This window comes from Perca flavescens, chromosome 16 (genome assembly GCF_004354835.1).
Source record: "Perca flavescens isolate YP-PL-M2 chromosome 16, PFLA_1.0, whole genome shotgun sequence".
Lineage (NCBI taxonomy): Eukaryota > Metazoa > Chordata > Actinopteri > Perciformes > Percidae > Perca > Perca flavescens.
The window spans coordinates 33,677,190-33,692,674 of NC_041346.1; the positions used below are offsets into that span (position 1 = coordinate 33,677,190).

A 15,485-nucleotide genomic window follows, 5' to 3' on the forward strand; every position below is an offset into this window, starting at 1 on the left:
AGAAGAAAAAGGTAAACAACGGCAGAACTGGCAGCAGCATTGATGTCAATGTCAACAGTGGCTGAGATGATGTTGGAGTCAACGGATGAGAAAGAACAGCTGCTTTTGCGCCTATCTTTTGAATAACGGCAGACATAAATATGGTGAGTTCAATATCCTCGTGAAACAAATGAGGATAATAGACAAAGAGAACCACTTTGAATACTTCAGAATGTCTGCACGATTGGATGAGCTACTTGGTGGGATCAAGCCTTTCATTCACCATAAAAGAACTCATCTTAACCCAGGAAGTTTACAAGAGAGACTTGCAGTCATTCAGAGTCCTGGCATCCGGTTACCCAGGAGCTCACGCATGCTTCCTGTTTACACTTTGTCATGCGGCACTGAAAAAAATAGTGGTGCACGTCCTCTGCTCACGCACTTTAAATCCTGGCGTGCCAGTGAGAGCTACGTCATTTTGACGTCACATTGTCGTGCGACAGGTCGGGAACGGCAACTGTAAAGAGGCCAAGGGTGTGTCCATGCTTATGTGTTGGGCCAGAGACATACTGCACAAGGTTAAAAGACTTACTGTACATATATTTAAAAAGTCAATAGTGAATCGATTGTCATAGTTAATCAGAAAATTCATTAATAAAACAGGTGTTAGAATAAAGGGGGTTAAATGATTACACTGCAATTTGGATTATCACATATCATTTTAAAAGATAAAATTTCCAAACTATTAAAAGAACCAAAACTAAAAGGAGTTGCAATACCCACATTATATGAATAATAATATCAGTCCATAAAGTCATGTTATGGTAATAATGCATGCTGCTTCCTTTACTTTTCTGTGAAGGCTTTGAGTTCTTTCTTCATCTTTTCACAGTCATCAACAACTCTTCTACACAGATAATCCATAACTGGGATTTCTCTTTCACTTTTATCTTCAGAATCTGGTGTAAGAATCCTCTGGAAGTCCTCCATGTCTGTCAGAGTGTTTCCAGCCTGAAGTTCAGCTGATCTTTGCTCCAACTTCTCACACGTCCTCTTTATTTCTTTCAGGTCCTTTTTCAGCCGTTCAACGATCTCCATGAAGTCTTTCCCCAGTTCTTCTACTTTCTTTGCACTTTCGATCTCTTTCCTTGTTTTTGTTTCATTTACACCATAAAGCACAGCTCCTCCTGCGACTACTGCTAACACTGCTGCTGCTACTGCTAAACTCGCCCCCCCAGTGAGCGGAGCTGCAAGGAACAGGAGTCCTATTCCTAGTCCTACTCCTGCAGCAATATATCCTGCTATTCTGTATTTATCTGTTCTCTCCTGCCTCTTTCTGTCTTTATCAGTGATCTCCCTAAACTCTCCAACAATCTGTGTCATCCTGTATTCACTGCTGGCAAACTCTCTGATGAATGAAGCTGAATGTTCTTTGAGTTTGTTCATTAATTCAGACCGATCAGGAGGATATTTCATGCTATCGCTTCTTCTCAGGTTTGCAGCCATCTCCAGGTCTCCTGGTCCTCCTGAAGTGTTGAGATCTCCTCTTCAGAGTGATGAAGAAGCTGACTTTAAATGAAACTGTGATCAGATGTGATCAGAAAGGTTCTGTGGAGACAGGAAGAGACACACATCATCAAAATAAATACACACACACACACACACACACACACACAGACACACACACACAGACACACACACACACACCAACCCAGTCTCACATCAGTTCGTGATGGTATTATGAAATTAAATCTATTAGAACGTGATACCATCACATAATTGTGAAGATTTACGTGTTGGGGTCACGTTTTTTATACTAATGTATTTCAATGAGAAGCATCTTACGTAATCACAGCACGAAACTTTCTGCCACTCGGCTGCAGCAGAGAAGCTGGATACAGCTTTGATATTATTGATATTTTTAGCCCAATAATCGCTGTTTTAATCAACATTTATTCACCAGATCTTATCACGGTTTATATGTATTTCTTTTAATGTTATTATTTCGGTCTATTTCGGCCAGGGAAGCTGGATTTCTTTGTTGTTTATTGATATTTTTAAAACTATAACGCTACATCTTTCAACATGTATTTAGCTGTTATCATGGTATGCATTTCTTTATTTTAATAATATTATTTCGGTCTTATTATGGGTGAAATATTACAGTAAATAAAACAGAACAGTAGGCTACGATATGAGCCAAGCTGGCGCATTCAAAGCCGATGTCCCACGATGCAATGCGGGCATTCATTCACAGAATCAGACGGCGATCAGCGGGGCTATAATGCAAGTATCGCTTCAATGTACGTAAGGGATCATGTGGAGCGTTGTTATAGCGACTACAACAACGGCAGGGTGATCAGCATAGACATAATATAGATGTATATATATATATATATATATATATATATTATGTCTATGGTGATCAGGACCCCGACGCCAATCTTCTTCTAGCGGATTGCACGGTGTGTTAATACTTAGCAAGAAAATAACAGACCACATTGTACATTAGAATATAAGCAAGCCATGTAATAAATATATATAATCAGTAGTTTTGTCACCAGCAAAAACACGTTGCTCAGTTTTGTTTCAGTAAGTTATGCATCGTAATAACGTTTAAAAAAATCAGCTGAAGACTCCGGAAGTGACGTCGTAATTACCGCTCGGCGGATAGAAAAGATACAAATATATAATAATATTCGTAATATTGATGTTTTTGTCTAACGTTGTATTTGAGGAGTTAAACAATAAAGATATTAATAATAATAAAATACAGTTTCATGTATTTGTCTCATGTATTGTGTTCTCGGCCGGCCGGCGGGCGGCATCAATCTGAAACAGAATGAAGCCGAACACATCCTCCCACCCCCCCCGGAAGAACTACAAGTGCTCAAGCTTTGTAACAGATTCTGGGCCGCGTCTATAGTGGGAGTTGTAGTTTTTAAATATATTGATATATTTCTCATAAGTAGAAGTTGGTAGTGTATAATTCTGGATAAACCCTGGGTTTTATTGCGATGGAGAACACACTGTTGTCATCAGATTTTAAAAATCGAATCATTAAATAGGTGAAAATAGCTTATTACCATATTTGACAGTGCTTACAGTGGGTAAACTTTGGAGACCATATCTACATGATAGCTGAGGTCCAGAGCTTTCTATAACAGCTGGTTTTATGTGTGTAGCACCTTCTGTTGCTAAATGACAAGCCTTCATACATGTACTGGGTTCAAGGTTCAAAGGTCCTCTTCAGACTGACATATGTTACTCTCCAGGAGACCTTTCCAACGATGTGTTTGCTATAGTCCTACAACAAGGTTTTAATTTTCACATATCATAGGGACCATTTTGTAAGCGATACTTTATTGTCCCCAGAGGGATATTTGCCTTGAGTTCAAATGCTTCACAAATAATACTTGACATATTGTTTTATCATACAGATGACATATACTTACAATAAAAAACATAAACAAAGTGATATGTAGTCAGACTGAAGCACATCACACAGCCACAATCTATTGCTCATCTTTCACAAACAGTGACAAGAGCAACACAACCATATGCATCATATCATGAAGCTATTGCACACCCTCAATCTCAAGCAACATTATTTAAAGCTTTAATTGAGGTACAGTAGGTCCAAATTAGGCCTATATCATCATCTACGTTTTTATAGTTTAGAAATGTTAAGTTTACCCATATCTTCTGCCAGAGGATAAGAGCTCATACTTGGCATGGAGAATAAAGATAGAGCAGACCATATTCTGTGCTCCCCTGACAAGTAAGCTTTAAATGAGATGTTTTTAGATATTGCTGACATATTAAAATGCTCTGTAATGTATAACATAAACCATCTGATTCACTGTGAGTGTCTGTTCTAAATGATAACACACACTTTCAACACGGGCCTTCCAGCCAAAGGTGTTGTCCATATGAACACCAAGGTGCCTATAGGAGCAGAGCCCATTGATTGGTTCATCATTTATGACCTCTGATACCTTCTGAACCATGTCACCACCAACTCCTCAGTTTGTGAAATGGTTGAATGAGATTGTTGGTATGGCACCACAGGTCGCTATTTTAGCCGAATATGCAAAAGCACTTGTGTCTGTGTGCAGTATATAGGCTGACATAGAAGTGTGCCAAAAACGCCAAAACACATGTTGTGTACACATACCTATACAAAGCTATACATCTCTGTGAACAATCTGCTTATCCTTTTAATTTCCTGAAAATGCTTCTTAAAACTAGTCCCTTCTTAATTTTGAAAAGGTAGTCTCAGTAAAGGCTACAAAGGTTATAGCTACAAGCTGTACTGTAACCATGGTGATTGATATGAGGATCATCTTTAATATCATTAATATGATAGGCCTACCATAAATTGTTATTTCAAAAAAGTCAGTTATTTAAAACAACTAATAATGCAGTGTGATTTTAAATCAAACTAAGTCCTACACATAAATATACTCATGTTTTTCCCCTTTAGTCTTTGCTATTAACATTCATCAACAGCAACATTAGAAAATTGCGTTTTTAAATAACTATGTATGGAAAATAAAATGAAAAATGCTTCTCTTTGTAAGTAGTTTCTTTTTTGTTTTTCACAACAGTAGCCTACAAGTCAAAACAAATGCCCATTAGTCCAACAAGCCATTAGGCTGTAGTTCTAAACACTCAACTGTAGTTTGTTTATATAGGCCTAGTATTTTTCTGCGACAAGGCAAATCAAAGTGCTTAGGATGAAACACAATTTTTTCATTATTGGTATTTTTATTGTATAAATTCTCACGTACAACGTGCAGCAATTTGTTTTATTTTTTTACATGCAGCAATCTTTTCTATAATTACTACGTTACTTCCGGAGTCTTCAGCTGATGTCATTTAGCAACAGAAGGTTCTACACACAAAAAACCAGCTGTTCTAGAAAGCTCTGGACCTCAGCTATCATGTAGATATGGTCTCCAAAGTTTACCCACTGTAAGCACTGTCAAATATGGTAATAAGCTATTTTCACCTATTTAACGATTCTATTTTTAAAATCTGATGACACCAGTGTGTTCTCCATCCCAAAAAACCCCAGGGTGTATCCAAAACTATACACTGCCAACTTCTACTTATGAGAAATATATCAATATGTTTAAAAACTACAATTCCCACTATAGACGCGGCCCAGAATCTGTTACAAAGCTTGAGCACTTGTAGTTCTTCCGGGGGGGGTGGGAGGATGTGTTCGGCTTCATTCTGTTTCAGATTGATGCCGCCCGCCGGCCGGCCAAGAACACAATACATGAGACAAATACATGAAACTGTATTTTATTATTATTAATATCTTTATTGTTTAAATCCTCAAATACAACGTTAGATAAAAACATCAATATTACGAATATTATATATTTGTAACAGATTTGTAACCGTTGCTAAGTATTACACACCGTTGCCATGCATAGCAGAGCGTTGCCATGGACGCAGTTCTGTTCCCTCCGGAGAAGAGCTATCAATCAATCCGCTAGAAGAAGATTGGCGTCGGGGTCCTGATCACCCCGTCGTTGTTGTATTCTCTATAACAACGCTCTACATGATCCCTTACGTATATTGAAGCGATACTGGCGTTATAGCCATAGACATAATATACATAATATATGTCTATGGTTATAGCCCCGCTGATCGCCGTCTGATTCTGTGAATGAATGCCCGCATTGCATCGTGGGACATCGGCTTTGAATGCGCCAGTTCGGCTCATATCGTAGCTTACTGTTCTGTCTTATTTACTGTAATATTTCACCGGTAATAAGACCGAAATAATATTATTAAAATAAAGAAATGCATACCATGATTGTGATGAAGAAGGTGTTGGTTAAATAAGCCCAAGCTTAGGACCTCCTATGTTTGAAGAATTCTCAGGTGTAGTTGCTTGAATGTGTTTGCAATCGCCACAGACAGTCCGGTAAGAACTGTAGAAGAGGGAGATATCCTCAAATGGTGCTTTATTAATTACCATTCACACACAATGCAAGCCACTCAGAATTCAGGTCTGTGAACTGACATGTGGTTTCTGTAACATGATGAAAAGCAGAAATAACATGCTTTAATTGTCGTAATAATTATGTAATTCTCCTCTATTCATTTGCATGAACCAGCTATTTAACAACACTGAACAGAAATAGCTTACATATGAATTTGACTTATGTATTATGTGTAAAGCAGTAACATATTAAACAAATATATAGCTTAATCCATTTAGAAAGCAGAGTTACTGCGCCTAGGTCCTTTAATGACCTAACTCAAACAGTTAAACAAATAAATGACAACTGTAGGCTACATAGAGCGTAAACTCGACCAAACTATGGATTTAACAGGCAGAAAATAGCAGTAATATTATTGACAGCATTATTTACTTACAGTCTTATGGACACACAGGATTTCAGTTCAGAAATGTCTTGACACAAGAACTATCAAGAAAAGGACAAAGAATGGACAAAGAGAAATATCCTGCCAGCATGGCAACCTACTGAACTATCACTGATACAATGACTGCTACAGGTAGAGGCTGGAATACTGGATCCAACCGGTTACAGCCTTCTCTGATTGGTCAACACCTCAATTGGTACTTAACTCCATATAGTGGTGCAGAAACGAAACTTAAGAAACAGTCTTTATTTGTACACAAGGGGGCGCTCAAGGACCATGTAAGAACTTAATGTTGACCTTTTGAACAATGATAACAGCTAAATAAATGTTGATAGATGTAGCTTTATAGTTTTAAAAATCAACAATAATCAATAGCAATCCAACTTCCGTGATAAGATCTGGTGAATAAATGTTGATTAAAACAGCGATTATTGGGCTAAAAATACCAATAAGATCATAGCTGTATCCAGCTTCTCAGACGTTCAGGAATTGCTGCAAATTGAATTATAATTTCGGCCTGTTGACGCACAGTGTAGATAAACCTGATCTATAACTACATGTATTAATAATACGTCAAAAACAGCAGGCATTACAGCATTCAGAGACAGTTTTGATATACCAGACGTATACAATAAGATTTAACAGAACTGTATATTAAATCCTAACAAGCCTTAGTGATGAAGTTGAAGATTATATATAATAGTTATCTAAAACAGTCAGCTGTCTGACATTTCCCTCTGGAAACAGTATTTGGACATAAATATCTTACTGCTCTGTCGGACTCGGGATGGGACAGAAAAATGCAACCTGATGTGTACTCTAATATTCATAAGGTCTTCTCCTCAAAAGAGAAGAAACATTTTAAAATATGATCAGTACGGACAATACAGTAAACAACACATACATAAGACAACAGGAACAATTTATAACCTGAAGAAACCTACAAGTCAATAAAGTCTCCAGAGAGAATTATTCACAGCTATGAAAATAGAAAGTAAAGAGCCAGAGAGTTAATAAATATGTAACATGGTTCATATATAATCCTTCCATAACTAATCTAGTGTGTGTGATATGAGGAGAGTTAATAAATATGTAACATGGTTCATATATAATCCTTCCATAACTAATCTAGTGTGTGTGATATGAGGAGAGTTAATAAATATGTAACACGGTTCACACATGGTCTTCTGATGACATCACTGAATATATATTTAGTCTTCTGATGTCACATCTTCATCAAGAGGTTTAGAGGTTGCTGTGTGTGTGTGTGTGTGTGTGTGTGTTTGTATGTGTGTGTGTGTGTGTGTGTGTGTGTGTGTGTGTCTGTGTGTGTGTGTGTGTTTGTATGTGTGTGTGTGTGTGTGTGTGTGTGTGTGTGTGTGTGTGTGTGTGTGTGTGTGTGTGTGTGTGTGTGTGTGTGTGTGTGTGTGTGTGTCTGTGTGTGTGTGTGTGTGTGTCTGTGTGTGTGTGTGTGTGTGTGTGTGTGTGTGTGTGTTTAGGTTTAGAGGTTGCTGTGTGTGTGTGTGTGTGTGTGTGTGTGTGTGTGTGTGTGTGTGTGTGTGTGTGTGTGTGTGTGTGTGTGTGTCTCTGTGTGTGTGTGTGTGTGTGTGTGTCTGTGTGTGTGTGTGTGTGTGTGTGTGTGTGTGTGTGTGTGTGTGTGTGTGTGTGTGTGTGTGTTTAGGTTTAGAGGTTGCTGTGTGTGTGTGTGTGTGTGTGTGTTTAGGTTTAGAGGTTGCTGTGTCTGTGTGTGTGTGTGTGTGTGTGTGTGTGTGTGTGTGTGTGTGTTTAGGTTTAGAGGTTCTTACCTGTTAGTTGATGCAGGTCCAGCAGCTCTGAGCTCTCAGTCTTCACCTCCTCACGTCCTCTCTCTGACCTGTCAGCCTCTCAGTTGTTTCTCTGAAATCACATGACCAGAGGAACCAATCAAACAGCATCAGCATATCACCTAAAACCTGCAACAGGACATGTTCAGCCTCTAAACGGCGTGCAGCGTGTTGCTGTGGTTTCCTCTGAACGCTGGGAAACAGCTCTGAGTTCCGCTTTTCTCATTTGGTTTCTCACACCACGACTAGTTTGTTCCTCTTTGATAACCACGTAGGTTTAAATCTGCAACTGACCTTTCTTTGGCCTTGCACTTCTGTCACAACCAGCTACACAAGTACACAAGGTACTACACAAGTACAGACGGTACTATACAAGTACCGTCTGTACTTATCTAGTACCTTCTGCTTTCACTACAATTCAATTTTATTTCACACACACACACACACACACACACACACACACACACGTTAATGATTGGCTATAATAAGAACACGTCGGTTATGTAATCGCTGACAACCGGGACAATTTCAGAGTGGTTGGTGTGAAGCGGGACATTTTAGCGTCCCGACAGACTTTTTCTCACGACTCGGGACACGCAACTCAAACTCAGGACTGTCCTGGTTAAACCGGGACGTCTGGTCACCCTAACCTAGACCGCTTCTATTTAGTTAGGTTAGTTAAGTTTAATTATCTTAAAGTGCTAACAACAACAGACTACACCGACTCCGTTTGTCTTCGTATTTGAATGATGAACAACTTCCCTTCAGTTTGACTTCATGCAGATCTTTTGGGAGTTGGTCTTTGCTGCTGGCTGCAGACTTTGCATGGAGCTCAACAGGTGATTGCTAGCTAACGTTAGCTTCCAAGATAAGTTGTGTTATTTATACTCAAAGTCAGCTGTTGAAATACACTAGCCTGCTCAGAGGTTGCCTTTAATACGAAGGTAAATTCACATTCGTTCAAGTAATTCACATTTACAGTTTAGTTATTATTATCATTACAGCTTCAAGAGGATCTTGGATGATGGGGAAAGTTTTGGATGTCAGATCAGATGTGAATGGGGTTGTGCGCTCTGTCCGCCTCCAAACGAAGACCAGCATCCTAGAGAGGCCTGTGACGAAGCTGTGCCTGCTGCTGGAGGCAGAAGTGTGATCATATGAACTGACTCTCTCTCTCTCTTTGTCTGCCTCTATCATTCTCTTTCTTTTTCTTTTTTTCTTGCAGGTGCGGCAAGACATCTGTTCCTGATATAGTTAGAATATGTAGTGTGTAGCTCCGTTTTGAGAGTTCAGTAATTGTGAATGCACAATTAGGGGCCGGAGTGTTGGAGCTAAATTAGTTTGTTTTTAGTATTGGTAATTTGTTAATTAATTTGTTTATTATTATAATTTGTGACATCATTTGAACATGTCCTGTTGCAGGTTTTAGGTGATATGCTGATGCTGTTTGATTGGTTCCTCTGGTCATGTGATTTCAGAGAAACAACTGAGAGGCTGACAGGTCAGAGAGAGGACGTGAGGAGGTGAAGACTGAGAGCTCAGAGCTGCTGGACCTGCATCAACTAACAGGTAAGAACCTCTAAACCTAAACACACACACACACACACACACACACACACACAGCAACCTCTAAACCTCTTGATGAAGATGTGACTGTCATCAGAAGACTAAATCTATATTCAGTGATGTCACCAGAAGACCATATGTGAACCGTGTTACATATTTATTAACTCTCCTCATATCACACACACTAGATTAGTTATGGAAGGATTATATATGAACCATGTTACATATTTATTAACTCTCCTCATATCACACACACTAGATTAGTTATGGAAGGATTATATATGAACCATGTTACATATTTATTAACTCTCCACATATCACACACACTAGATTAGTTATGGAAGGATTATATATGAACCGTGTTACATATTTATTAACTCTCCTCATATCACACACACTAGATTAGTTATGGAGGATTATATATGAACCATGTTACATATTCATTAACTCTCCACATATCACACACACACACACTAGATTAGTTATGGAAGGATTATATATGAACCATGTTACATATTTATTAACTCTCCACATATCACACACACTAGATTAGATTAAAAACAGAAATGTAGAAAGTTTTGCAAATTTATTAAAAAAGAAAAACTGAAATATGACATTGTCATAAGTATTCAGACCCTTTGCTCAGTATTGAGTAGGTCTAGACCACTCTATACTTTACAAAGCCCCAACAATTCCAACAATTACAGTAATTCCCTCAAGAGCAAGCAGTGCGACAGTGGCGAGGAAAAACTCCCTCTTGGGAAGAAACCTCGGACAGACCCAGGCTCTTGGTAGGAGGTGTCTGACGGGCCGGTTGGGGGTGTGATGAACAGACTCTTGATATATAAAGAGTTTTAACCCTGGAACCATGACAACCAGCTACGAGAGGAATCAGGACCAGAAAACATTTGATTTCTTTTGCAATATACAGTGGGTACGGAAAGTATTCAGGCCCCTTTGAATTTTTCACTCTGTTTCATTGCAGCCACTTGCTAAAATCAATAAAGTTCATTTTATTTCTCAATAATGTACACTCAGTAGCCCATCTTGACAGAAAAAAACAGAAATGTAGAAAGTTTTGCAAATTTATTATAAAAGAAAAACTGAAATATGACATGGTCATAAGTATTCAGACCCTTTGCTCAGTATTGAGTAGAAGCACCCTTTTGAGCTAGTACAGCCATGAGTCTTCCTGGATTTGGGGATCCTCTGCCATTCTTCCGTACAGATCCTCTCCAGTTCCGTCAGGTTGGAGGGTGAACATTGGTGGACAGTTCAAGTCTCTCCAGAGATGTTCAATTGGGTTTAGGTCAGGGCTCTGGCTGGGCCAGCTAAGAATGGTCACAGAGTTGTTCCGAAGCCTCTCCTTTGTTATTTTAGCTGTGTGCTTAGGCTCATTGTCTTGTTAGAAGGTGAACCTTTGGCCCAGTCTGAGGTCCTGAGCACTCTGGATGAGGTTTTCTTCCAGGATATCTCTGTACTTGGCCGCATTCATCTTTCCTTCAATTGCAACCAGTCGTCCTGTCCCTGCAGCTGAAAAACACCCCCATAGCATGATGCTGCCACCACCATGTTTCACTGTTGAGATTGTATTGGGCAGGTGATGAGCAGTGCCTGGTTTTCTCCACACATACCGCTTAAAATTAACACCAAAAAGTTCAATCTTGGTCTCACTAGACCAGATAATCTTATTTCTCATAGTCTGGGAGTTCTTCATGTGTTTTTTGACAAACTCTAAAAAACTCTAAACTCTCGGCTTTCATATGTCTTGCACTGAGGAGAGGCTTCCGTCGGGCCACTCTGCCATAAAGCCCCGACTGGTGGAGGGCTGCAGGGATAGTTGACTTTGTGGAACTTTCTCCCATCTCCCTACTGCATCTCTGGAGCTCAGCCACACTGATCTTTGGGTTCTTCTTTACCTCTCTCACCAAGGCTCTTCTCCCACGATTGCTCAGTTTGGCTGGAAGGCCAGGTCTAGGAAGAGTTCTGGTCGTCCCAAACTTCTTCCATTTAAGGATTATGGAGGCCACTGTGCTCTTAGGAACCTTGAATGCTGCAGAAATTCTTCTGTAACCTTGGCCAGATCCGTGCCTTGCCACAATTCTGTCTCTGAGCTCCTTGGGCAGTTCCTTCGACCTCATGATTCTCATTTGCTCTGACATGCACTGTGAGCTGTAAGGTCTTATATAGACAGGTGGGTGCCTTTCCTAATCAAGTCCAATCAGTGTAATTAAACACAGCAGGACTCCAATGAAGGAGTAGAACCATCTCAAGGAGGATCAGAAGAAATGGACGGCATGTGAGTTAAATATGAGTGTTACAGCAAAGGGTCTGAATACTTATGACCATGTGATATTTCAGTTTTTCTTTTTTAATAAATTTGCAAAAATGTCTACATTTCTGTTCTTTTCTGTCAAGATGGGGTGCTGAGTGTACATTAATGAGAAATTAAATTAACTTTTTTGATTTTAGCAAATGGCTGCAATGAAACAAAGAGTGAAAATGATAAAAGGGCTCTAAGATACATTTGTTACATTCTTGCTTTATGACATCACTTTAATCTATAATATCTAAAATATTTAGAGTTAATAACTTATTCTTGAGAGAGAAACTATAACATAAAGTTTATCTCTTTAGTGATGTTTTCACAGAGAAAAAAATATACACTTTAAGCTGGCTGCCTACCATCCTTTAAACAGATAATCCTGATTCAAAATGATAAATGATTTTAATCTGAAATGGAGTCATATATCAAGTTGTATCAAGTTCAAACACAAAGCTGAGGTAAAATCATAAGTATCTGTATATGGAAACTTCTCTCTAGCCTCCATCTTTAGAAACTGAAGTCTTTTTAAATGCTCGACCAACAAAACGACAACACTGGACCGACTGGAGGGTCCAGCACAGTTAGAGGTGTTAAACATTTCACATTATGGCCATTCATCAAACAGTTTAATACTTTACTACTTCTTCTTTTCTTTGAAAAGGTCAGTTGATCTCAGGAGCACAGCAGTAGCAGAAAACCATCCAACCTGTGATCCATACCTGTGTTTTTAAAGTCCTGGTCAACCCAGAAAGAGGTCCAGAGAAATGGATCTGAAGTTCCTGAAGCTCGGTGACGTGGTGACTACGGACACTCTCTGGAAGAAAGAAAATAATCAAACATAAGAATCTAAGGCAGTATGCTCAGTTATTATTTATGTCAAATACATTTTCGTCATGCATTTATATCTGGTATTACCTCCTGATCTGATCATTTTAAAGTGTTTCCAGTTCTAAAGTGTTCTTACCTGTGTTGTTGGTCTGTGATGTAGAAGAGGCAGAGAGAGAAGAGAACAGTTTATACAGTATATCAGTAGAGAGGGAGGAAGACCATTGGGGGTCACATGGTTTAAGAGAAACCGTTTGACTTCAAATCATCAGTAAACAGGAAGAGAGGGAGGAAGCTCTGTGGTCACGATTTCATAGAACTGTCTCAGAGACGGTTGAAAATCAGAAAGCAGGAAACAGTAACTTTTTATGTCTATCAAAAACCAACTTTGACAGACAACACAAAGGTGAGATTTATGTTTTATCAGTTTTATCAGAAATATTTTCAAACTGTTTCTTCCAGTTTTCTAAGAGAAAAGATTTCAGTGATGAAGACTATGATGGTAGTTTAGTTAAATGAACGTCTGGTATCTTCCTCACCTCCAATAAAGAGCTTTTCTGTGTCAACATTCAGGACTGTCTACCATGCCCTGAATGAGACTGAACCAAACATTTCCCCAAATTTAAATTTACATTTCCAAAGCTTTTCTTACTGACATTCTCAATGTTGTTCAATATATAAACATTTAACTCTTCCAGATAATTTAACGATCATATAAGTTCTGAATAGCTTTATAGTATGTGAACAAATACAAGAAATCTGACTCTGGTTTTTGGTTTCTGTCGATGTAACCTCCATCCAGAACCAGACACACAGCTAAGATGAACAAAGACAGACCATCATTTAACTACTTTTTACAGTGTGATGGCCAACAGGTCCCCATGGTAACAACAGCCAGCAATGGTAACACTGTACATAATGTCCTCCTATTGTGTTTAGTACACAGGTTAACTTTACAGTCAGCCACACCCCAAACTATTCATGATCACTAAAGTAGTCTAAACACTGGTCATTTGATCTGTAATCTACATATTTATTTAATTTGAGCCTTACACTGTTTAAATGGAGGGCACACATTTTAAATTGTAGGGTTAAATAATCATTGTTCTAATAATAATAATCATTGTTCTGTTTTATTAAAAGGCCCAGATATTAAGTTCTTGGTTTATATTGTTTAGCATTTTTTAAGGTTAATAAAAAAACCTTTTTCAATGAAGACTCCTGTTCTCCTCATTGCTTTGTCCCTGACATAAAGATCTAAATATAACTAGATATATTAAACAACAACAACAATGGACTTTGTTAACCCTTGTGTTGTCTTCCATTTGACCATGCACGCTGGTCCTCCCGGTCAAAACTGGAAATCAACACTTTTTCTGACGTTTTTGTCTCTTTTTTTTCGACACTTTGGCGCTTTCTTTGACCTTTAACTTTTCTTTTCACTACTACGTATAAACATCAATAACAAACTTATTACTAAGTTTTACACTTATTTTTGGAATTCATCGTCATTAAACCTCATTTATAGGAAATGACCTAATTCTTGATTTTAAAAATGCAGAAATTATGAATTATTTAGACTCATATTATAATATATAAAGGAAGGTTAATCACTGACTTATTAAGTTTCCAAACATTGAATAAAACACCCAAAATTCAATGAAAGTAGAGATCTTATCTTTTGTTGTACTTGCAAAGAATCATCCATGTTATTTTGGGGTAATTAAAACTAGGTAGTTAAAGAGAAACCCATATCGGGTCAAATTGAACTGAAGACAACACAAGGCTCAAGCGTAAGACAATACTATATAAATTAATAAATAATATAAAGATATAAATATAACAATATATATTAAACAACAACAACAATGGACCTTGTTAAGAGTTAGCAGTTAATGCCCTTAATGCCCACACTTGTTACTCGAGAACGCTAGTGACGTTTCTCTGACAGAGACTATGATTATTACTAAGCAACCAAGATGCATCTTCAACCACGCAAAAGATTAAAAACAAAACCGCGAAAATGGCCAAAATAGGTAAAAGTGATTGTATTTTCTTTGCCTTTTGTGTAATGTATATAGCCTAAAAGCAATTTTAAATGAAAATACAGACTATTTTAGGAAAAGTCAGGTATGCAGGATTGTATTTTTTTATTTAGCAAAGTTATTACACATATACATTTCAAAACGTCCAGGCCACACGGGTACCATCTAGCAGCATGTGTGCTACTCAGCATTAATGGGCCACTTCTTTCTGTATTCTCCTATAACCGAGCCTTGGAGTTATTTTTCCAAAAGCCAAGAAAAATCAGATGCACACAGCAAGGCTGCCAACTTTGTCACTGAGGCAAATATACAATTAGTTTCATTATGAATGGTTTCCTACTATATATAGCCTACTTTTGGTTTTGGTTTCCCTATGAAGAATTTCTTGTAAAATTCATGTTGTAGACCTACAGTTCCTCAAAAATACAGTTCAATCAAAACAAAATCTAAATGTGCCTCATTGTGTGTGAATACAGGTGAATAAATATATTTGTTTGTGTTGCAGCGAAGTGT

The 15,485-nt window shown here is 38.2% G+C and overlaps 1 protein-coding gene across 5 annotated transcripts in view; it reads right to left on the reverse strand.

Annotated features, from left to right (window-relative positions):
- Positions 1–661: 661 nt before the first annotated feature.
- LOC114570737 (uncharacterized) overlaps positions 662–15,485 on the reverse strand; it is a 43,925-nt gene continuing 29,101 nt past the window's right edge. Inside the window, exons 1-4 of one of the 5 annotated variants that reach the window (XR_003694570.1) lie at positions 13,067–13,142; positions 12,822–12,916; positions 8,193–8,283; positions 662–1,587 (exon numbers count right to left, since the gene is read on the reverse strand). Coding sequence is in view for 4 of the 5 variants with exons in the window: in XM_028601235.1 (XP_028457036.1) it covers positions 826–1,485 (660 nt within the window). In the remaining variant the exon portion in view is untranslated. Of the gene's footprint in view, positions 1,588–5,807; positions 6,250–6,378; positions 6,463–8,192; positions 8,284–12,821; positions 12,917–13,066; positions 13,143–15,485 lie in introns of those variants that run through there. The other 4 variants (XM_028601235.1, XM_028601237.1, XM_028601236.1 and 1 more) reach the window with 4 other exon arrangements.